Raw genomic sequence first — 26074 nt, 5'->3', positions numbered from 1 at the left:
AGGAATGAGGTATTATGGAAATGTTCACATTTACTGAAGATTCATCACATACAGTGTATGCAGGCCTTTTAACGACTATACAAGTACTGCTCTGCTTTAAACAAACAACTGTAGAGGCTTCTGGAAAATAGTGACACATTTGTCCCAATTATTTTTTTCACAAGATTTGGTGAAAATATCATTATCCTTAACTTACAGATGTAGGAAAAGTTGTTTATGCCCCCTGACAACGTCTGGTGTCCTGTCCTCCCCATAGCCTCTGGATCAGGCTTAGATCAGACGATGACCTGGTGAGTCTGGGACTGGGTCATTGCTAATTATAAGCTTGTTATTCTTAGAAGCATTGTCCCCTTTGTGAGAACACAAGCAAGCGTCCCTATAGGGCTGGTAACAACTGTTACCACTGTTTGATTGTACTGGTACAAGTGCAATCTATTCCCAACAGTTCCTGACATAAGCTATGTCTGGATGTCCATATACTGTAAGCATGCTCTGATGAATGTGGAATATTTGAGTGTGAAAAAAAATCTGATCCACTGCAATGGGTATTTCTCACCTCACTACCTCTAAGCTGCACATCCAGAAGGAGAAAAATATGTTCTATCTGAAGGTTTCAGTGTGGCTCTGCAACATCAGATTTGTAAATTTGTACAAAGCATTGGCTTAGGTACCACTTTAACCAGTTACAAAGATACTTTCACTGTATTGTAGGCCTAATACATCATTGCATAAACTAGCTAAGTGTGTGCATCATTTCATTAACCATCTCTACACAGTAAACCTATTCAAAGTTGTTTATGTATTTGTAGCTGTGCTGTGACGACCCTCTACAGTATAGACAGAGGTCATGGGGTTCGATGGTAGGCCTAATGGACTTCTCCTCATAATGGCTCCCATATTGATAAACTAATGTACATTATAATGAGCTACTCCTAAGAGGTCGTTAGGATTCTCAATGCACACTAGCAAGATTGATTGTACATTTCAATTGAGTACATGGGTTATACATTTCAAATTAGTGATTTACCGGCATTCTAATTTTGTAAAGGTTGTTTGCATTTGATCTTAATCATCTTCCTGGGGACAGTTCAAAATAAAAACGTTTTTATTTTGTAACCTTTATTTAACCAGGAAGGGCTCATTGAGATTAAAATCTCTTTTTCAAGAGCGCCCTGGCCAAGATAGGCAGCACCAAGTCATTACAAAAAAATTAGACAGACAACATGAAAAACTACAAGTAATCTAGTAAAAACCATTAAAATCACAAGAGTATAAAACAGCAAATTAAAAACATTGACAGGTCAGGGAATCAGCCTCAAAATCCTTCATCAGTTATTTAAAAACACAAATCGAGAACACAAAGTTCTTCCAGTTTAAAAGTATTTTGTAAGGTGTTCCAAGACGATGGCGCAGAGTACATAAAAGCCCTTTTACCAAATTCAGTTCGGACATTTGGAACAGTTAGCAGGATAAAGTCCAGCAAACGAAGAGAGTAGCCACCACACTTCTGAACAATAAAAATGCACAAATAAAAAGGTGGTAAACCCAAAATGGCTTTGTAAATAACAGTATACCAGTGACTGAGCCTACGAGTGACGAGAGAAGGCCAGCCAACCCTGGTATTCAAAGTACAGTGGTGCGTAAGGGTTTTGCAGTTTAAAATAAATCTCAAAGTGCCATGGTAAAGAGTGTAAATTGATCTCAATCACTGAGCAGAAGCATTCATATATGAAATATCCCCATAGTCTAGTAAAGGCATAAATGTAGCTGATACTAGCCTCCTTCTGGCTTCAAAAGAAAAACAGGCCTTATTCCTAAAATAAAATCCCAATTTCAGCTTCAATTCTTTTTGTAAATTGTTGAATATGCAATTTAAAAGAGAGGCTGTCATCAATTAAAATTCCAAGATATTTATATAAGGTTACAACCTCAATCTCCTTGCCCTGACAGGTAGTAATAGGTAAAAGGTTCAGAGGTCTATTTCTTGCATTAGAAAACACCATTAGTTTACTGGGGTGGGGGTGGGGGAGTGGTCAAAAAAAGGGGAGTGTTGTCTAACTTGATTTATTTAAATTTGCTTTGGGGCAGTTGTGTTTCTTTTTATTGGGCACCATGGAGGGTAGTGCGTTTTTTCCCAGGTTAACAGTCGCTCATTTGCAGGGTTTACTCTATATAATTTCTTACATCCTAGCCAAATTTCCTCATCTGCTTGCATGCACCTCCCCGAGAGTAAGTATCTATCCTGCCCTCTGTCCACCATTCTTAGTGCCAATAGTAGTAGGAGGATCATTTGTCCAGATCTGCAATAGGCTAACTATCAATCATACCACACATACAAGCATTCAAAGCTGCATCAATGTTCAATATGAATCCACAAGAACAAATAGGAATAGTTTGATAGGTAGCGGGGAGGCCAGGTGCATCATTGTGCATGAAAGAACAGTCAACACATGAGACATTCAGCTCAAAAAGCTCCCCTATTGATCTTGTTTAGGGACAATACAATTATCCTACCTAGACTAGCCGACAACACCACAATGCTATGAATAATTGCATCATTGTTTTCAAGTGAGAAGGCTCTTCCTCCTCCAATCTGGGCGGATATTCCTCGCACACCTAGCACCTAACGCTTCAATATAGCCTAAATATTTGTCATTTAACTTTTAAAATGTATTACCTTTTATATGTAGCATAAACACAACCAGTCACAGTATTTTAAAACTATTAGGCTACTGCAAAAATATAATAATTCCAGCACCCTCAAAATGGCTTGACATTAACCAGGTTTCCATCCAACCTTTATGTAAGTAACGTACATTTTGGATAAAGAAATGTCACAACATCATGGGAAAGCATGCACTTTCTTACAGATTAAATAAATTATGATTAACTTCACAGGGTGGTGAAAGTCCACGGTGATGAGCTTGATGCTCCTTTCAATAAATATCGAGGGTCTTATTCTGGTGACATGATGATCAATGCTTGACTGCCGTTTGACAATAAAAAATTATCGCACCTTTGTCCATAATAATCTCATCATGTAGGCTATACCCGCACTGTATCTATGCGCGGTTGACTAGAGCGCATGTGCAAATACCAGAGTGGGCACATACACTATACCTAAGCAACATGATCAGTACCTGGGAATTTAACCGCAAAAGTCATTTTTATGCGCACTACGTATTTACACACAGACTCAATTTGACGGCAAATGTGCATATTGTTTTTACACAGATTTTAGAATGTTGGCATGAAAATATTTTGCCAATTGGATGGAAACCTAGCTATAGACACAGTTAAGATGCGCGGCAAGTGTTCTAGTCCAGTGTCACTTTGATTATGACTGTACATCATGGTTCACCAGCAGCCCCAAACATCTAAAGAATAAACTACAAATCAGCCAAAACAAGCTTGTAAAAATTGTACTTAAACTCCCCCCTCATAGCATCTGAAGGTCGAGCATTTGAACCAGATAGGCTGGCTATCTGTGGAAAAAATTTGTAGTATTAATTACACTTGGTCTGGTCTACAGAATTATCACAGGCTCAGTCCCCTAGCTTCTGTCCAACTATTTTTCATTTGTTAGAGATGTCCACCAGTATAAAACCATAGCCATATTCTCTAAAATGCACTGTTTTAAATAAGAGTATGTGGTAAGAGCATGTTTATATACTGGTGCTGTTGGGTGGAAACTACCACAGCAACTCAAACCCGTACCAACTATAACAATTTATAAAACGAATGTCAAAAGCTGGTTAATCTGTGAACAGTATAACGTTTCTATCGGGTATCTCTAATGTGTCTGTGTCCATGTAATTGTATATGTATTTATGTTTTAAAAAAATAGGACATCAGTGGAAATAATTCCCTCACTTTATTGTACAATTAGTTGGATATATTTTATAGAATTATAAATATGGCATCAATGTTTAAAATCTGATTTCCTCTTAGCTGATCTTTGTCTGAAGCAAACACCTAATCAGCCGACACTCCAACCTTAATTTATTCTGAGGGTGGGAGGATGTACATGTTTGGGCTACCTGTGTAAACACAGCCTTAAAAACACCACAACATTCACCTGTGATCCATGCATCCCTAACATGCCTGACGACAGATGAGACGTCTCGTAATTTCACTGGGCTTCATACCAACATTGCATGCTGCTCTCTGAGTCCGTGTCCACCCTTCTTGATATCTACATAAAGTAGGGGTGTATCATGAACATGTGGATTAGTTGCTCTCTGTTGTCAGAGAAGGGGGAGTTCTGTACTTCCAACGGTGAGAATCCTGTTTGATTGGGCGCGAAAAGAAGAAGCTGAATGTTGGGGAGGAGGGGAGCCCTCGCTTGCTTCACATTGCATGACTGCACCGTGCTGATTCAGCGGGACAAAAGGGATAGCGGCGGGTGCTGAGGACCGTAATCGCCAGAATCACTGCTGCTTGGATGGCACTGTCAAATCAAATCAAATCGTATTGGTCACATACACGTGTTTAGCAGATGTTATTGCGGGTGTAGCGAAATACTTGTGCGTATTCAAAGCATTGCGCTGTAGCAAGGACGGACGGACGGACACTGCAGTGGTGTCAACAGTGAACAAATCGCTGGTTTTCCTGGTGGTTGTTTATCTGCCATATAGGAAGTGGATTAGAAGAGAGTGGCTGGGAGGAAACTAAATCCCTCTCTATTGTTGTGTACTGATCTGGATTTAGGTGTTGAGCAAAGACAAACTGACAATGCAGATCTGAAGCGGGGCACACAATGGACACGAACATGCAGAAATTTACAGTTAGGAGATGGTTTTCCGTCTACCTTCAGAAGAAGTCACGGTCCAAAAACTCGAACCTCTGCAGATTAGAGGTAAGTGTATTGTTGTTTACTGCCCAACTACTTTGTGGCTGTGTGTGCCATAACGCAGAATACTTGTTTGCTAAAGGTGTGATTCAGCTGCCACTGACTGCTGTCACTCAATGATGTTCTGGTAGGCTGTTGTGGTATCTTGTGTCGGTCTTGTTTGTTACCCGATATTAGGCTACACTTGCCAGTACAATTTCAGCATTTTGACAAGCTTTGTAGACTACCATTGCACAACATTTTCATTAAAAATCATGTTTAATTCTGTCTAGCATGGTATTACACGCACACAAAAAAAAAAAACTAATGGTGTAATCAACGATAATCTGTGAGTTTGAGTGGAATTGAAAAGGTAAATAATGTTTTGCTAATGTGTTGTTTACACAACAAACTGCTGGAAGTTAGCTGAATTTGAATACATTTGAGTACAATTACAAATTCATGTTTGCTCAAATCATATTTCCCAGAATGCTCTTTTGCAGATTGATTTTCAGAACTGTTTGTTTCCTTACCTGTGTTTTTGCTTCATATTCGATTGGTTGATTTGATCTCATGCTATACAAAAATAAATAACACTTTTACTAAAGGGTAAACCCATTTGAATTCATTCACATTTTGGCAGCACCCCCCTTTTTTTTTACGAAACCTTCCTTACATATTTGCCCATTGTGCTCAGAAAGTGACTTTTTGGATCTGAAAACCTAAACATTCAAGAGATATATAAAAGTGCTCAAATTTGGCCCCTTTTTTATACCCACATCATGAGATGTCCATGTATTCAACCACTGGAAAAGATAAATGGTTGAGACTGATATCAAATCAACGTTTATTTGTCATGTGCGCCTGTGTAGACCGCATGTGTAGACCTTACAGGGAAATGTTTACTTACAGGCCCTAACCAACAGTGCAATTGTAAGTAAAAAAAATAGGTATTAGGTGAACAATATATAAGTAAAGAAATAAAAACAACTGTAAAAAGACAGTGAAAATAACAGTAGCGAGGCTATATACAGGCACCAGTTAGTCGGGCTAATTGAGACAATATGTACATGTAGGTATAGTTAAAGTGACTATGCATATATGATAAACAGAGAGTAGCAGCAGCGTAAAGAGGGTTTGGTGGGGGGGGGGCACACAATGCAAATAGTCCAGTTAGCCATTTGATTACCTGTTCAGGAGTCTTATGGCTTGGGGTAAAAGCTGTTGAGAAGCCTTTTGGTCATAGACTTGGCGCTCCGATACTTCTTGCCCTGCGGTAGCAGAGAGAACAGTTTATGGCTGGGGTCTTTGACAATTTTTAGGGCCTTCCTCTGACACCGCCTGGTGTAGTGGTCCTGGATGGCAGGCAGTTTAGCCCCAGTGATGTACTGGGCTGTGCACACTACCCTCTGTAGTGCTTGCGGTCAGAGGCCAAGCAGTTGCAGCTGTAGAACCTTTTCAGGATCTGAGGACCCATGCCAAATCCTTTTAGTTCCTGAGGGGGAATAGGCTTTGTCGTGCCCTCTTCACGACTGTCTTGGTGTGCTTGGAACATTCTAGTTTGTTGGTGATGTGGACACTAAGAAACTTGAAGCTGTCAACCTGCTCAACTACAGCCCCGTCGATGAGAATGGGGGCGTGCTCGGTCCTCCTTTTCCTGTAGTCCACAATCATTTCCTTAGTCTTGGTTACGTTTAGGGATAGTTTTTTATTCTGGCACCACCCGGCCAGGTCTCTGACCTCCTCCCTATAGGCTGTCTTGTTGTTGTTGGTGATCAGGCCTACCACTGTTGTGTCGTCTGCAAACTTAATGATGGTGTTGAAGTCATGCCTGGCCACGCAGTCATGGGTGAACAGGGAGTACATGAGGAGACTGAGCACACACCCCTGAGGGGCTCCAGTGTTGAGGATCAGCATGGCGGATGTGTTGCTACCTTCCCACACCACCTGGGGGCGGCCCGTCAGGAAGTCCAGGATCCAGTTGCAGAGGGAGGTGTATAGTCTCAGCATCCTTAGCTTAGTGATGAGCTTTGAGGGCACTATGGTGTTGAACGCTGAGCTGGAGTCAATGAATAGCATTCTCACGTAGGGGTTCCTTTTGTCCAGGTGGGAAAGGGTAGTGTGGAGTGCAATTGAAATTGCATCATCTGTGGATCTGTTTGGCGGTATGCAAGTTGGAGTGGGTCTAGGAGTTCTGGGATAATGGTGTTAATGTGAGCCTTTTACCAACCTTTCAAAGCACTTCATGGCTACGGACGTGAGTGCTACGGGTCTGTAGTCATTTAGGCAGGTTACCTTTGTGTTCTTGGGCACAGGGACTATGTTGGTCTGCTTGAAACATGTTGGTATTTCAGACTCAATCAGGGACATTTTGAAAATGTCAGTGAAGACACCTGCCAGTTGGTCAGCACATGCCCGGAGCACACATCCTGGTAATCCGTCTGGTCCCGCGGCCTTGTGAATGTTGACCTGTTTAAAGGTCTTACTCACATCGGCTATGGAGAGTGTGTTCACACAGTCGTCCGGAATAGCTGATGCTCTCATACATGCCTCAGTGTTGCTTGCCTCGAAGCTAGCATAAAAGTGATTTAGCTTGACTGGTAGGCTCGTGTCACTGGGCAGCTCTCAGCTGTGCTTCCCTTTGTAGCCTGTAGTAGTTTGCAGGCCCTGCCACATAAGACGAGCGTCGGAGCCGGTGTAGTACGATTCAATCTTAGTCCTGTATAGGCGCTTTGCCTGTTTGATGGTTCATCTTGGGGCATAGCAGGATTTCTTATAAGCTTCCGGGTTAGAGTCCCACACCTTGAAAGCGGCGGCTCTACCCTTTAGCTTAGTGCGAATGTTGCCTGTAATCAATGGCTTCCGTGCCTGTAATCCATGGTTGGGGTATGTACATACAGTAACTGTGGGGACGACATCCTCAATGCACTTATTGATAAAGCCAGTGACTGATGTGGTGTACTCCTCAATGCCATCGGAAGAATCCCGGAACATATTCCAGTCTGTGCTAGCAAATAAGTCCTGTAGTTTAGCATCTGTTTCATCTGACCACTTTTTTTATGGACAGAGTCACTGGTGCTTCCTGCTTTATTTTTTGCTTGTAAGTAGGAATTGGGAGGATAGCATTGTGGTCAGATTTGAGAAATGGAGGGTGAGGGAGAGCTTTGTATGCGACTCTGTGTATGGAGTACAGGTGATCTATATTTTTGCCCCCTCGGGTTGTGCATTTAAAACGCTGATAGAAATGAGTTATGACTGATTTAAGTTTCCCTGCATTAAAATACCTGGCCACTAGGAGCGCCGCCTCTGGGTGAGCGGTTTCCTGTTTGCTTATTTCCTTATACAGCTGACTGAGTGTGGTCTTAGTGCCCGTATCTATCTGTGGTCGTAAATAAAAAGCCACAAAAAATATAGGTAACTCTCTTGGCAAATAGTGCGGTCTACAGCTTATCATGAGATACTCTACTTCAGGCGAGCAAAATCTAGAGTTTTCCTTAGACTTTGTCCACCCGCTGTTGTTTACAAATATGCACAGACCCCCCCCCCCCTCATCTTACTGGAGTGTGCTGTTCTATCTAGCCAGTGCAGCATATAATCCGCAGGTAGGATATTCTTGATCATACCTCGTCTAATATATTGTCCAATGATTGTATATTGGCAAGTAATACTGACGGTAAAGGCCGATTTCCCACTCGCCATCGGCGGATCCTTAGGAGGCACCCCACTCTGTGTCCTCTGTACCTGCGTCTCTTTCTCTTGCCATTGACGGAGATTTTGGCCTTGTCGGGTGTGTGAAGTACATCCTATACAGTGGGGCAAAAAAGTATTTAGTCAGCCACCAATTGTGCAAGTTCTCCCACTTAAAAAGATGAGAGAGGCCTATAATTGTCATCATAGGTACACTTCAACTATGACAGACAAAATGAGGAAAAAAATCCAGAAAAACACATTGTAGGATTTTTTATGAATTTATTTGCAAATTATGGTGGAAAATAAGTATTTGGTCAATAACAAAAGTTTATCTCAATACTTTGTTATATACCCTTTGTTCGCAATGACAGAGATCAAATGTTTTTTGTAAGTCTTCACAAGGTTTTCACACACTGTTGCTGGTATTTTGGCCCATTCCTCCATGCAGATCTCCTCTAGAGTAGTGATGTTTTGGGGCTGTTGCTGGGCAACATAGACTTTCAACTCCCTCCAAAGATTTTCTATGGGGTTGAGATCTGGAGACTGGCTAGGCCACTCCAGGACCTTGAAATGCTTCTTACGAAGCCAGTCCTTCGTTGCCCGGGCGGTGTGTTTGGGATCATTGTCATGCTGAAAGACCCAGCCACGTTTCATCTTCAATGCCCTTGCTGATGGAAGGAGGTTTTCACTCAAAATCTCACGATACATGGCCCCATTCATTCTTTCCTTTACACGGATCAGTCGCCCTGGTCCCTTTGCAGAAAAACAGCCCCAAAGCATGATGTTTCCACCCCCATGCTTCACAGTAGGTATGGTGTTCTTTTGATGCAACTCAGCATTCTTTGTCCTCCAAACACAACGAGTTGAGTTTTTACCAAAAAGTTATATTTTGGTTTCATCTGACCATATGACATTCTCCCAATCTTCTTCTGGATCATCCAAATGCTCTCTAGAAAACTTCAGATGTGCCTGGACATGTACTGGCTTAAGCAGGGGGACACGTCTGGCACTGCAGGATTTGAGTCCCTGGCGGCGTAGTGTGTTACTGATGGTAGGTTTTGTTACTTTGGTCCCAGCTCTCTGCAGGTCATTCACTACGTCCCCCCGTGTGGTTCTGGGATTTTTGCTCACCGTTCTTGTGATCATTTTGACCCCATGGGGTGAGATCTTGCGTGGAGCCCCAGATCGAGGGAGATTATCAGTGGTCTTGTATGTCTTCCACATCCTAATAATTGCTCCCACAGTTGATTTCTTCAAACCAAGCTGCTTACCTATTGCAGATTCAGTCTTCCCAGCCTGGTGCAGGTCTACAATTTTGTTTCTGGTGTCCTTTGACAGCTCTTTGGTCTTGGCCATAGTGGAGTTTGGAGTGTGACTGTTTGAGGTTGTGGACAGGTGTCTTTTAAACTAATAACAAGTTCAAACAGGTGCCATTAATACAGGTAACGAGTGGAGGACAGAGGAGCCTCTTAAAGAAGAAGTTACAGGTCTGTGAGAGCCAGAAATCTTGCTTGTTTGTAGGTGACCAAATACTTATTTTCCACCATAATTTGTAAATAAATTCATAAAAAATCCTACAATGTGATTTTCTGGATTTTTTTCTTCTCATTTTGTCTGTCAGAGTTGAAGTGTACCTATGATGAAAATTACAGGCCTCTCTCATCTTTTTAAGTGGGAGAACTTGCACAATTGGTGGCTGACTAACTACTTTTTTGCCCCACTGTACGTCCTGCTTGTTGAAGAAAAAATCTTGGTCTAATCCGAGGTGAATGATCGATGTCCTGATATCCAGAAGCTCTTTTTTTGCCGTAAGGTATGGTGGCAGAAACATTATGTACAAAATAAGTTACAAATAACGCGAGAAAAAACACATAATAGCAGAATTGTTGGTTAGGCGCCTGTAAAACGGCTGCCATTTCTTCCGACATCATTTTTGTAAGCATTTAAAAGCTTACAAACAGGGTTGTCAAACGATTTGATAATTTCTAGATTTTTTTTAACCTTTAATGTCAATGATCTAACAACTCATCTACTCTAAAAAAATATAGATATATATATATATTTGCATATGTGGTAGCTTTGACTCTATTTTACATCATCTGAGGGTTTTGTGTTGAGACACAACATGCTCTTGAATACAGGGTATATGCCATGTTTTGGCTGATAAATGTACTAAAATAGGAAAACAATTTGAAATTTTAACTTTCAAATGGTACATCAAAAGTTTGAGGTCCAGACATCAGAAAATGTTGACTTGAATGGGAATATCTTTTTTAAATGATACTGTCAATTCTCCATAGGAAACCTATTAAAATCATAGAAATGGAATGTATATTGAAGAAAAATATAAACGCAACATGTCAAGTGTTGGTTTCATGAGCTGAAATAAAATATCCCAGACATTTTCAATACACACAAGAAGATTATTTCTCTAAAAAAAAATTGCGTCCCTGTTAGTGAAAATTTCTCCTTTGCCAAGATAATCCATCCACCTGACAGGTGTGGCATATCAAGAATCTGACTTAACAGCATGATCATTACAAAGGCCATTCTAAAATGTGCAGTTTTGTCACACAACACAATGCCACAGATTTGTGCAATTGGCATTCTGACTGCAGAAATGTCCACCAGAGCTGTTGCCAGATAATTGTATGTCCATTTCTCTACCATAAGACACCAATGTCAATTTCGAGAATTTGGCAATACGTCTAATGGTAGACCACGTGTAACCACGCCAGTCCAGGACCTCCACACTGGCTTCTTCACCTGCGGGATCGTCTGAGACCAACCTCCCAGGCAGCTGATGAAACTGAGGAGTATTTCTGACTGTTATAAAGCCATTTTGTGGGGAAAAACGCATTCAGCCAGTCTCCCCCAATGGGTGGACCTGGCTCCCAAGTGGTTGGACCGGCGGCCATCTTTGTGGTAGTAATTTAGAAGTTACAATTTCAACTAAATTAAAATGTCAATGGTGGATCAGATCAATTCCAGTGGTCCTAAGGGACTGGTCCATTCTATGAATTATGTTTCTGATTAAAATGACACCCTCCCTGTATTCAAGAGCATGTTGTGTCTCAACCGATGGCGGACACAACACAAAAATCTCAGATGATGTAAAATAGGGTCTAAGCTACAACGTATGCTAATATGATTTGTATTATTTTGTTCACACGTTTTACGATAATTGACGTTATTTTTTATTTTTTATCAAGACATTTTAAATAGTTTGACAACCCTGTTGTAAGCTTTTAAATTATATCAAACTCAACCGTTTATCTTTTCCAGTGACGAAGACATGGATGTCTCATGGTAGGGTGGGTATGCAAAATGAGTCAACTTTGAGCACCTTTATCTCCTGAATGTTTGGCATTCAGGTCCAAAAAGTAACGATCTGACAACTTCTTCAATGGGCAAACATGTATGCAAAGTTATCTTTTAAATCAAAAGGGATGCTGTGAAAAAGTCAGTGGTGTTTAGGTAAAAATACTTTAATGTACTACTTAAGTAGTTTTGTGGGGTATCTGTACTTTACCATTTTATATTTTTTAACAACTTTTATTTTTACTTCACTACATTCCTAAAGAAAAGAATGTACATTTGACTTTGTACATTTTCCCTGACACCCAAAAGCAAGACAGGAAAATGGTCCAATTCATGCACTTATCAAGAGAACATCCCTGGTCATCCCTACTGCCTCTGATCTGACGGACTCACTAAACACACATGCTTCGTTTATAAATGAAGTCTGACTGTTGTAGTGTGCCCCTGGCTATCCATAAATAAATAAAAACAAGAATTGTTCTGTCTGCTTTGCTTAATATAAGCAATTTGAAGTGATTTATACTTTTACTTTTGATACTTAAGTACATTTTTGCAATTACATTTACTTTTGATACTTAAGTATATTTAAAACCAAATACTTTTATACTTTTACTCAAGCACTATTTTACTGGGTGACTTTCACTTTTACTTGAGTGATTTTCTGTTAAGATATCTTTACTTGTACCCAATTGTCATACTTGAGTAATTTTTCCACGACTGCAAAAAGTGATTGCATTCAAATGGATTTTTCCCTAAACCAGGTTTCTCCACTACCAAATACAGCTTGCGGGTGATTTTTATTTGGCGACCCAAGTTATCTGAGGAAAAGCAATGTTTATATATACGTAGTACCAATCAAATGTTTGGACACCTACTCATTAAAGGTTTTTATTTATTTTTACTATTTTCTATATTGTAGAATAATAGTCGACACATCAAAACTATTAAATAACACATGGAATCATGTAGTAACAAAAAAAGTCTTAAACAAATCTAAATATATTTTATATTTGATATTCTTCAAAGTAGCCACCTTTTGCCTTGATAACAGTTTTGCACACTATTGGTATTCTCTCAACCAGGTTCATGAGGTAGTCACCAGAAATGCATTTAAATTAACAGGTTTGCCTTGTTAAGTTAATTTGTGGAATTTCTTTCCTTAATGAGTTTGAGCCAATCAGTTTTGTTTTGACAAGGTAGGGGTGGTATACAGGACATAGCCCTATTAAAACAGCTCAAAAAAGCAAAGAGAAATGACAGTCCATCATTACTTTAAGACATGAAGGTCAGTCAATCTGGAAAATTTCAAGGACTTTGAAAGTTTCTTCAAGTGCAGTTGCAAAAAGCATCAAGCGCTATGATGAAACTGGCTCTCATGCGGAACGCCACAAGAAACGAAGACCCAAAGTTACCTCTGCTGCCGAGGATAAGTTCATTAGCGTTACCAGCCTCAGAAATTGCAACCCAACTAAATGCTACAATGTTCAAGTAACAGACACATCTCAACATCAACTGTTCAGAGGAGATGGTGTGAATCAGGCCTTCATGGTCGAATTGCTGCAAAGAAACCACTACTAAAGGACATCAATAATAAGAGGAGACTTGCTTGGGTCAAGAAACACAAGCAATGGACATTAGACAGGTGGAAATCTGTCCTTTTGGTCTGAGTCAATTTGAGAGTTTTGGTTCCAGCCACCGTGTCTTTGTGAGACGCGGAGTAGGTGAACGGATGAACTCTGCATTTGTGGTTCCCACCATGAAACATGGAGGAGGAGGTGTGATGGTATGGGGGTGCTTTGCTGGTGACACTGTGATTTATTTAGAATTTAAGGCACACTTAACCAGCAGAGCTACAACAGCATTCTGCAGCGATATGCCATCCCCATCTGGTTTGCACTTAGTGGGACCATCATTTGTTTTTCAACAGGACAATGACCCAAAACACACCTCCAGGCTGTGTAAGGGCTATTTTACCAAGAAGGAGAGTGATGGTGCTGCATCAGATGACCTGGCCTCCACAATCACCCAACCTCAACCCAGTTAAGATGGTTTTGGATGAGTTGGACTGCAGAGTGAAGGAAAATCAGCCAACAAGTGTTCATCATATGTGGGACCTTGGACTGTTGGAAAAGCATTCCTCATGAAACTGGTTGAGAGAATTCCAAGAGTGCAAATCTGTCATTAAGGCAAAGGGTGACTACTTTGATGAATCTCAAATATAAAATATGTTTAACACTTTTTTGCTTACTACATGAATCCATATGTGTTATTTCATAGTGTTAATGTCTTCACTATGGTTGGCACTGTAATTGGGGACCCCTGTCCTAAATGTATTCGGTACTTGGTCTTATTGCAACTGTTACTGAGATGCATTGGAGGCTGCTGAGGGAAGGATGGCTCATAATGGCTGAACGGAGCGAATGGACTGGCATCAAGCACATGGAAACCATGTTTGATGTATTTGATACAATTCCGCTACAGCCATTACCACAAGTCTATTCTTCCAAATTAAGGTGCACATGATTAAGAATAGCCTAAAATAAGCCTAATGCGGGCTTGATTTGGTGTAGCTAGGCCTACTTGCTCACTTGTTTATTATGGACTATTTTATTTTAAGAGATGAATAATTTGTAAAAAAATGTTACGTGGCAATCTGCGATTGCTAATTTATTTTTATGTAGGCTACTTATATTGATTCTTGAAGAATACAACTTTTTTTGCTTATTGAGCTTAGCTTAACAGTTTAACCCAATCAGAACCCAAAATATAAACTTGTTTTACTCCATTGTTTGTAAACAATCTAATTGTAAACAAACATTGTATAGCTTCAAAACATGGTTAAAATTATCGTATTGATCAAATGGATGGTCAGTCCTTGCATTTATATCCCAGTCTATGAATTTGAGAGAGGTTACATTTCTCCAGCCCCATCAGTAAGCTGTTTACCCACAACGGTGGCCGGATGAGTGCTTTATTGTTTGAACTGCAGATTGACCCTTTCAAATTATTAATTCTTTATTAGATTTGGACTGAAATATTTAAGCATGAAACCAAGATCTGAAACGTATTCTCTAGGCCTAGTTTTACAATTGTAAGTTATGGGGGGAATGGGAATTGGAACAGTAGACGAACATGTCAAACCCAACCACTACACAGGTGATTGCAATTTTCACCTTTTTCTTCGCCACATTGCAAAGCTACCTGAGCATGGCACTGTTCAGCAACTGTGGTGCTGAATCGACGATTAGTCTTTTGTCCATTCAAAATGTCAAATTGATCGCAACGCTATCCATGGTGCTGAATACTGTGTGATGGTTAAAGGCACAAGGTATTCCCGCATAGTTGGAATGCCTTCTAAAGTGGTGGAACCACAGATATCCTATTAAATTACTATGTGTGGAACTCTGTACGATACAAAACGATATACTACACTGTCTACAAAACATTAAGATCATTGCTCTTTCCATGACAGACTGACCAGGTGAATCCAGGTGAAAGCCATGATCCCTTATTGATGTCACTTGTTAAATCCACTTCACTTCAGTGTACATGAAGGGGAGGAGACAGGCTAACAAAGGATTTTTAACCTCTACGGGATTGGTGTCCCTATACCTGGACGGTTGTTGCTAACGTGCTCTGTGACTATAATGACGTAACAGCCATCTTTCCAGGACATATGCATTTTTTAAACAATTGAGACCTGGATTGTGAATGGGCAAGACAAAATATTTAAGTGTCTTTGAACGGGGTATGGTAGTAGGTGCCAGGCGCACCGGCCAGGCGCACCCAATGCTGCTGGGTTTTTAACACTCAACAGTTTCTCATGTATATCAAGAATGGTCCACCACCCATAGGACATCCAGCCAACTTGACACAACTGTGGGAAGCATTGGATTTAACATGGGCCAGCATCCCTGTGGAACGCTTTCGACACCTTGAAGAGGCCATGCCCCGACAAATTGAGGCTGTTAACCCACTCACAACATATTTCTCTATATAGCATGCACCTCAATTACCTCGACTAACCTGTGCCCCCACACGTTGACTCTGTGTACCAGTACCGTCCTGTATATAGCCATGTTACTGTTATTTTATTGTTGCTCTTTTAAATATATATATTTTTTTCTATTTAAAAAAATAATATCTATCTTCACACAATTGTTTCTTAACTGCATTGTTGGTTAAGGGCTTGTAATGTAAGCATTTCACTGTTGTATTCGGTGCAAATGTTTTCAGACTTGTTGGGCTCAAAGTGTTAGTGAATGGTACTGTTTGTATGAACATTGCTGGGGAGTTATAGACATGTCACTGCTTGTGACTGTTTGTTTTACAGAATGCTGTGTGCAGTTATCAGTAGAAATCACATTCACTTTGACGTCTCTTTTGTAATCCTTCCTGAGTGTCTCATAGCAAGATGTTCAGACAGACCAGCCTCTCTGAGATAATATGTAGTCATCATGTACCAAACCCCAATCCCTTCACCAGGAAACAGACATTCACATCACACACTGGACATAGGGGATTTAATATTACATGCTAGATGTAGAGGATTTAATATTGCACTCTAGACGTATGGGATTTAGTATTGCACGCTAGACGTAGGGGATTTAGTATTGCACGCTAGACGTAGGGGATTTAGTATTGCACGCTAGACGTAGGGGATTTAGTATTGCACGCTAGACGTGGAGGATTTAATATTGCACGCTAGACGTAGGGGATTTAGTATTGCACGCTAGACGTAGGGGATTTAGTATTACATGCTAGACGTAGGGGATTTAGTATTGCACGCTAGACGTAGGGGATTTAGTATTGCACGCTAGACGTAGGGGATTTAGTATTGCACGCTAGACGTAGAGGATTTAATATTGCACGCTAGACGTAGGGGATTTAGTATTGCACGCTAGACGTAGGGGATTTAGTATTGCATGCTAGACGTAGTGGATTAGTATTGCATGCTAGACGTAGGGGATTTAGTATTGCACGCTAGACGTAGGGGATTTAGTATTGCACGCCAGGCGTAGGGGATTTGATATTGCACATCTGCAATACACTGAGGCATGCTAAGCATGATTAATATAATGCATACAAATTCAAATATGGAAACCATTTTCAAAACGATACCTGATGGATTTAGATATCTGAGCGCTTGTGACAATGGGGTATTTTACTCCATGATTGCCTCTTGAGTTATTCTGTCTGTATCATTAATCTCACAAGACAATGATGCTGTTTTGCATCGCAAAGTGATTTTCATTATATTGTTGTTGTCATTAATACTTTATTTGGATGAAGACAAACCCTTGTGGGAGTTAGGTATAGTTTACCCAAGACCATGAAATGAAGGGTAGTTTTCTTGAGGGAGAATCTTGTACTAAGTCAGGTAGACTCATCAGACAGATGGCAGTCAATCAGACCATTGGTATGTTTGTGTTATTGTTTATCTAAATCCCTGTTTGACTGCTTTATGCCATGATACTGAGATTATTAAGGGGAGAGATGAACTGCTATGGTAACATTTAACTCCAATTCCTACTTTGACTTGGAAAGTACAGTATACTGTAGGTCATCAGCCTTTACAAACAGCATGCACAGAATGATCAGCCTTTACAAACGGCAAGCACGGAATTCATGATGATGATGGTTTGGAATAGTAAACTGGTATAGCTGCTATCAGAGTTGATAGTATAACTACCAAGCTACCATTGGGATGCATAAACATGAAGTCATGGTCAAATAGCTGAATGGCCCATGCAGGAATCATACCCCAAATTATTGTATTGCAAGCACCATTTTCCAACCGACTAGGACATTTTGTCATGTTGACTTTTTCAATCAAAGAGATTATCTTGAAATACACACCATCAACAGCTGTTGACCCAGATAACAAATCTTGGGGTTCAGAATACACTACGCATGTCCTCTCTCATCCATGTTTATTGGTAAAGAGTAATAGTTGGACAAGGGTTGTTTTATTATTTTGATTCAATAAGATAATCTGCACTGGTGTCTTTTTAAAAAGACTGATTTAACAACAGACTGATTGGGTACTGTGAAAATCTACTAGTACTACCAAGTAGACTCCCTCCACAGGTAAATGTTTTCTTTTCCATTCCAGTATTTTAGAATAATGTGAAAGGCTGTTAAGTGGAACTGAGCTAAATCCATTCTCGCTTTCATTCTGATGTGTAGTAGTAATGTTTTTTAGTTTTTTTATTTATTCCCCACAGACTTAACATTTAGTTTGATCTTTAGGATAATAAAGCAATTCTCTGTAATCTAAAATGGTATCGTTTTCTTCCAATTATTCTATTTTAAAAAAAGGCATAGTTTGGAAAACAAAACTGATCCTTTAACTAAACTCAGCAAAAAAATAAAGTCCTCACTGTCAACCTCGTTTATTTTCAGCAAACTTAACATGTGTAAATATTTGTATGAACATAACAAGATTCAACAACTGAGACATAAACTGAACAAGTTCCACAGACATGTAACTAACAGAAATTGAATAATGTGTCCCTGAACAAAATCAAAAGTAGTCAGTATTTGGTGTGGCCACTAGCTGCATTAAGTACTGCAGTGCGTCTCCTCATCATGGACTGCACCATATTTGCCAGTTCTTTGCTGTGAGATGTTACCCCACTCTTCCACCAAGGCACCTGTAAGTTCCCGGACATTTGGAATAGTAAACCTATTGGACCTAGCCCTCACCCTCCGATCCAACAGGTCCCAGACGTGCTCAAAGGGATTGAGATCCGGGCTCTTCGCTGGCCATGGCAGAACACTGACATGCCTGTCTTGCAGGAAATCACGCACAGAGAGAGCAGTATGGCTGGTGGCATTGTCATGCTGGAGGGTCATGTCAGGATGAGCTTGCAGGAAGGGTACCACATGAGGGAGGAGGATGTCTTCCCTGTAACGCACAGCGGTGAGATTGCCTGCAATGACTACAAGCTCAGTCCGATGATGCTGTGACACACCGCCCCAGACCATGACGGACCCTCCACCTCCAAATCGATCCTGCTCCAGAGTACAGGCCACGGTGTAATGCTCATTCCTTCGACGATAAACATGAATCCGACCATCACCCCTGGTGAGAGAGAACCCCGACTCGTCAGTGAAGAGCACTTTTTGCCAGTCCTGTCTGGTCCATTCCTGTCTGGTTTGTGCCCATAGGCTACATTGTTGCCTGTGATGTCTGGTGAGGACCTGCCCTACAACAGGTCTATAAGCCCTCAGTCCAGTCTCTCTCAGCCTATTGCGGACAGTGTGACCACTGATGGAAGGATTGTGCGTTCCTGGTGTAACTCGGGCAGTTGTTGCTGCCATCCTGTACCTGAACCGCAGGTGTGATGTTCGGATGTACCGATCCTGTGAAGGGGATGTTACACGTGGTCTGCCACTGCGATCAGCTGTCGGTCCTGTCTCCCTGTAGCGCTGTCTTAGGCGTCTCACCATACGGACATTTCAATTTATTGCCCTGGCCACATCTGCAGTCCTCATGCCTCCTTGCAGCATGCCTAAGACTTGTTCACACAGATGAGCAGGGACGCTGGGCATCTTTCTTTTGGTGTTTTTCAGAGTCAGTAGAAAGGCCTCTTTAGTGTCCTACGTTTTCATAATTGTGACCTTAATTGCCTACCGTCTGTTAGCTGTTAGTGTCTTAACAACCGTTCTACAGGTGCATGTTCATTAATTGTTTATGGTTCATTGAACAAGCGTGGGAAACAGTGTTTAAACACTTCACAATGAAGTTCTGTGAAGTTATTTGGATTTTTACGAATTATCTTTGAAAGACCAAGTCCTGAAAAAGGGATGTTTATTTTTTTGCACAGTTTAGTATTAATGGATGGTGTACCGGTTACTGTGGAGTATCACTGTTTGTACAAGGCATCATGACTCATTTCTTTGTTCACTTTTAGACAGCGGACTGTTGCGGTGATAGAGGTTGGGAAATATAAAAAGCCCATGGGACTGACACCTTGGATAGCTACAGAACATTTGTAATCCCATTGTTTGATTTATTTGCCTTTATTTTCTAGAGCCCCTACAGAGGCCATCCTTAACCCATTGATTCTTCAGCTACATGATACATGATTTTCTTCCTATTCAATGCTGTGTTCAACATGATATAGTGAAGGAGAAGTTATAGGTTAACGTAAACCATAAGGGAGAAATCAGCATATGGATTTGAAAAGCATCCTTTTTATTTCATCCCAATGATATATTGTATGCAAAGGTTTATGTAACTGTTTGTTGTACTTGTATGTATTGAGGGAGATAAACAGGTTTAACCATGCTCTCTGCTGTGTCAGCGTGGCAGATTCTGCATCAATCAGCGACGGTCAGGGCAGGACTCTCATATGCCTGGTCGGCATATTTCAGAGGCACGTCATGAAGACAGCATTAATAGCCGGTGTTCCCTTTTAAGATCTCCCGTTTGGCAGCCACATAGCCCCACTCAAGCAAAACATGGCCACACTAATCTCCCCTGATAAGAGGGGAACAGGATGGACTACTGGCTGGTTCTGTAGCCAAGGTCACACTCTGACTGTTAGCCTACAACATCTGTTTCAAATCCTCCTATTGTCACCAGTTAACATGGATATGTGTGGAGATTGAGGATACTAAGGGCAAAAAGTGTAATAGCAATGTGCATGCTCTATCCTTCGATGTAATAATGCTGAGTTTCCTCTGATACTTGTATACTCATGATACTAGCTGTAACATCTCAATTCATGATTATGTTGAGTAGTCTCCGTTTGCACTGATCAAATTTGACTTCTCTAGGTTGGACATCTGACTAAATCCCCCTCTCTGGCTCTCCCTGTGTCTCTGGAATGACATGGGTGTTCTTGGTATTCCTATAATCACGTGATTGATTTGATATGAGGGCCATCTGTTTCCCTGCAGGACGATGGCATCCTGAAAGAGATCGACATCAGCCAGCACACCAAAGAAGGCTTTGAAAAGGCAGACCCCTCCCAGTTTGAGCTGCTGAAAGTGCTAGGCCAAGGCTCCTATGGAAAGGTAAACATATAGCTACCTGAATTAAGGTGTTCGCGTCTATGTTACACCTACTGTGTATGTACTATGCATTCGTCACATTTCCCCTACTGTTCAATCTGATATTAATCTCCTCCATAGGTGTTCCTGGTGAGAAAAATCAAAGGCTCTGACAGAGGACAGCTTTATGCCATGAAAGTGTTAAGGAAAGCAACGCTAAAAGGTACTTATTCTGATACTTTCGAAGAGTGGTATTTTTTTCAGCGGACCAATCTTACAAAGAGCGTAATATTATTACAGTAAACAGACATGATATGGGTATGATTTAATTACCTATCCAGCCAAACTGGTTTTCCGGCATAAGTAATAAAATATATATTCATATATTTTTTTTAAACATCTCACGTTTCCTATACTCATCAAATCTCAGTCAAAAACATCTTACGTTTCCTGTACTCAACAAATCTCAGTCAAACGCTTTACATTTAAAAAAAAATCTGCTCTGGATAATGAAATGCAGCCTTTTGGCCCTGTCTCAGGAAATGGAGATGATGTTCTCCTTGCTTACATAATACAGGCACAGCTGCAGGAATGTCCTCTGCAAAGCAGAGAGCCATTGCAAGAGGAAGCTGGCATAATATTCTGCATTGCAGCACAGGTGCTTGAGGGGATTATGATTTTGATTATTATTGATAACGAAGTAGCTGACCTCCATTTCTCAGGTGACATAGGGAGAAGGCTTAGGTAATGCAGATAGATGAGCATAATGCAGCAAGTCATTGCATTAGCTCACTCGGTCTCGATTATGCAATGACATTCCCAATGCACTGATTAGGTAAGTGGCTGACTAGTGAGGGAGAAGTTCCATATGCATGGTTGAGTGGTTTAAAGATTTTCATAGTATCAACAGTTTTGACAGTATAGAAATTCATACCTGAGGTATTTTATACAGTATCGTCAGATACCGGCCCAACTATAATGGATTGTATATGTATAGCTTTTGTCCACATCTGTTCAGTTCTACAAGTATCTTAATTCATTACCACCATTTTGATAAGCTTTGTCTGTTTTTCAGTTCGGGATCGGGTGCGGTCCAAAATGGAGAGAGACATTCTGGCTGAAGTCAACCACCCCTTCATAGTCAAACTCCATTATGGTGAGCGTATTTCCCAAGTGCCGTCTTTCTCATCCATGTAACCATGTTCTGACTGGCACACATACATACAACAAACATTGAGACATGAAAACCCATTTGTTAAGACAGCCAAATAATTATGTGACGAGATTGTCTTTAGCCATCAGTTGTTGGAATGGTTCTGCCATTAGGCAGCAGGCAGAAACACATTGTGATATCAAATGGAGTAGGTTCTTGCATTGAATAACTCTCCAAGCGTTTTATAAGGCTTGGCACGTCCCTCTAAACATTTCAGTGACGTCTGGAGCCCTTCAGACAGCGTAAGCCATCACTCCGTCTCAAAGCACCTTACCTCCTTATTTATTAGCATGCTCTGAGTATTGCCACAGCAGCCCCAGGCAAACGGATGCACTCAACAAAGCAGATGATAGGAATACACGAGAAGACATAATATCAAAATTATACCAGGAAAAAAAGATTTGCCTTGACATGTACCTTTTAAGGAGAGCCGGATTACTGAACGGGCACATAGGGCACATGCCCCGGGGCCCCCCGAACTCCAGGTGGTACCCAACCAAATTGATTTATTTTGTGTTGTGGGCCCCCTGGTTGTGGGCCCCCCAGATAGCATATGATAGCTAAATGTGTAGAATTGCATGAAATTGGCTTTAAAACTGCCAAATCGTCTCTGAGGCTCATTGTCATTTTTTACATTTGATTTATTTAACCTTTATTTAACTAGGCAAGTCATTTAAGAACAAATTCTTATTTACAATGATGGCCTACCCCGGTCAAACCCGGACGACACTGGGGCGGCAGCGTAGCCTAGTGGTTAGAGCTTTGGACTAGTAACCGGAAGGTTGCGAGTTCAAACCCCCGAGCTGACAAGGTACAAATCTGTCCTTCTGCCCCTGAACAGGCAGTTAACCCACTGTTCCCAGGCCGTCATTGAAAATAAGAATGTGTTCTTAACTGACTTGCCTGGTTAAATAAAGGTTAAATAAAATAAATAAAAAATATTTAAAAAAATGGGCCAATTGTGCGCCGCCCTATGGGACTCCCAATCATGGCCAGATGTGATACAGCTTGGAATCGAACCATGAACTGTAGTGATGCCTCTTGCACTTTGGAGTGTTTTCATTTTATTGCATGTCATGAGCGAAGGAGAATATGTATTTTGCGTGACCATTTATGTTGTTTTTATGGCCCAGCCTTTCAGACGGAGGGGAAGCTGTATCTGATTCTAGACTTCCTCAGAGGGGGAGACCTCTTCACACGGCTTTCTAAAGAGGTCAGTCATCATGTTACTCACTGTGATGGCTTACTGCTCATTCACAGTTTTATTAATACATTCAATCACCACATGCATAAGTTTAAAAAAATGTTTACTTTTATTTCCAATCATTTGTTTTCTTGGTACAGATGTCCCTTTTTGATTGAATAGGTACAGTATATTTCGAGGCATTCTCAATTAGCGTAATATTACTTTTTTTTTATTGGTCAACTCAACAGCAATTGGTAATTTGGCTTATAGAGTAAAATCCCTCCCAAGTAAAAACCCTTCCAATGCGTTATTTTTATGTCATGACCCTTGAACTATTTCTATAGATTTGTTTGCCTTTATTGACAACAGCAACAAACAAGCACATTCCAAAAGAGCTGTAGATGAATGGTATTCTGTCCTCATGAAAATCTGTTTTGATGACCAATTGTATGTTCAATGCCGAGCTATTAATGGATCTTTGACACTTCTTAGTAGTACACTGATGCATCATGCCACTTTGGGGCCCATCACTGTGCAGCACAATGACCAATCTATAACTGCCTCTCTGCCACCACCATAGTTCGCTTTCCTGTGAAGTGATTTCAGAGCTTGAGCCAAGTAGGACTTTCATTCATCACAGGTGCGGGTTACAAAGCTTCAGGACTCATTCTGTGACTAAAAATAGGTCCGTCCTCCCCACTGATTCAATCGATATGTATAAACACCCTGCCATTGACCAGACCCCATCAGGAATAGGTCCCTATATTGCAAATGTTCATTCCTAATTGGTTTGGCTTTAATCTTGTACTTCAGCATCTCTGAATGTCCATGCATTCATAGTGAGTTGAAATAAGTAGGCTACTTCAGTAATAAAGTGTAGCTCTTTCAAGTACTCACTTCCAATTACCAGCACAGGTTTCTTTCAAACCACAGACATAATGGCTTGTGTGGTACGTCTAGCATGGGCTTTCGATGCAAACATTTAAGTGCTCACTGTCAATGAACAGCCCCAGACCTCATCAGTCAGATTACAATATATCCTTCTTTCCATTGATTAATTACTCCTGAATCCAAGTAACTAACCCAGGGTTGGGGGGGGGGGATGATTATTTTGGGTTAAATAACACTCCGGGTCACATTTGAACATCTAAAACTAGATAGAAATTATGTAGAAATGATTGTCAAATCACTGCCCTTTATCTGGCCTGCAAAATTACTTTGACAAGAAAATCGTTCCCCCAAAAACTGTGGCCCCCTTTCGAAATCCCAATGTGGCCCTCGAGTCAAAATTATTCCCCACCCCTTCAATAGCCTGTATTGTAATACTGCTATTATGAAGAAATGATAGATAACGACTCAATTGATGAAACCATTGACTCAGAGTTCCTTTGGGACATTCAGCTAACAACTGCAGATTGTTTCATCACACCATACTTTTTTAAAACTCATTCATTGGCAATACGCCAAGCTATGTGGATTGCAATAGTTGGTGTTTGTAACGAACAATGATCATATTTAACATGCTAGTTGACTCCATGATGAACTAAGATGCATGTATCATATACAGTGCATTCGGAAGGTATTCAGACCCCTTGACTCTTTCTACATTTTGTTACATTCCAGCCTTGTTCTAAAATGTATTAAATTGTTTTTCCCCCTCATCAATTTACACCCCATAATGACAAAGCAAAAACAGGTTTTTAGAAATGTTTGCAAAAAATGTAAACAATAAAACTGAAATATCACAATTACATAAGTATTCAGACCCTTTACTCAGTACTTTGTTGAAGCACCTTTGGCAGCGATTACAGCCTCAAGTCTTCTTGGGTATGATGCTACAAGCTTGACACACCTGTATTTGGGGAGTTTCTCCCATTCTTCTGTACAGATACTCTCAAGCTCTGTCAGGTTGGATGGGGAGCGTCTCTCCAGAGATGTTCGATTGGGTTCAAGGCGGGCTCTGGCTGGGCCACTCAAGGACATTCAGAGACTTGTCTCAAAGTCCCTCATCACTGTCAAACGCTCCCTGAAACACTTCTGCGAGAAGGCCTTTCTAATCGACCTGGCCGGGGTAAGCTGGAATGACATTGACCTCATCCCGTCAGTAGATGATGCCTGGCTATTCTTTAAACGTGCCTTCCTCACCATCTTAAATAAGCATGCCCCTCTCAAAAAATGTAGAACTAGGAATAGATATAGTCCTTGCTTCACGCAAGACCTGTCTGCCCTTGACCAGCACAAAAACATCCTGTGGCGTTCTGCATTAGCATCGAATAGCCCCCGTGATATGCAACTTTTCAGGGAAGTTAGGAACAAATATACACAGGCAGTTAGAAAAGCTAAGGCAAGCTTTTTCAAACAGAAATTTGCATCCTGTAGTACTAACTCAAAAAAGTTCTAGGACACTGTAAATTCCATGGAGAATAAGAGAACCTCCTCCCAGCTGCCCACTGCTCTGAGGCTAGGAAACACTGTCACCACAAATAAATCCACTATAATTGAGAATTTCAAAAAGCATTTCTCTACGGCTGGCCATGCTTTCCACATGGCTACCCCTACCCCGGTCAACTGCCCGGCACCCTCCACAGTAACCGGCAAAGCCCCCACCATTTCTCCTTTACCCAAATCCAGAAAGCCGATGTTCTGAAAGAGCTGCAAAATCTGGACCCCTACAATTCAGCCGGGCTAGACATTCTGGACCCTCTCTTTCTAAAATTATCTGCCGAAATTGTTGCAACCCCTATTACTAGCCTGTTCAACCTCTCTTTCGTATCGTCTGAGATTCCTAAAGATGGGAAAGCTGCCACGGTCATCCCCCTCTTCAAAGGGG

At 40.9% G+C, this 26074-nt stretch overlaps 1 protein-coding gene across 1 annotated transcript in view; it reads left to right on the top strand.

Moving 5' to 3' along the window:
* The first annotated feature begins 4105 nt into the window (after window positions 1-4105).
* The window catches only part of LOC109899142 (ribosomal protein S6 kinase alpha-2), a 45919-nt gene continuing 23950 nt past the window's right edge, over window positions 4106-26074 (top strand). The window contains exons 1-5 of the mRNA XM_031835444.1: window positions 4106-4858; window positions 20753-20869; window positions 20987-21068; window positions 21921-22001; window positions 23192-23271. Coding sequence (XP_031691304.1) covers window positions 4760-4858; window positions 20753-20869; window positions 20987-21068; window positions 21921-22001; window positions 23192-23271 — 459 coding nt within the window. The 5' untranslated portion in view covers window positions 4106-4759. The remainder of the gene's footprint in view (window positions 4859-20752; window positions 20870-20986; window positions 21069-21920; window positions 22002-23191; window positions 23272-26074) is intronic.

This window comes from Oncorhynchus kisutch, linkage group LG11, assembly GCF_002021735.2.
Source record: "Oncorhynchus kisutch isolate 150728-3 linkage group LG11, Okis_V2, whole genome shotgun sequence".
NCBI classification, from domain to species: domain Eukaryota; kingdom Metazoa; phylum Chordata; class Actinopteri; order Salmoniformes; family Salmonidae; genus Oncorhynchus; species Oncorhynchus kisutch.
The sequence above is the reverse complement of the archived record's forward strand: the minus strand, read 5'-3'. Positions and strand labels throughout refer to the sequence as shown.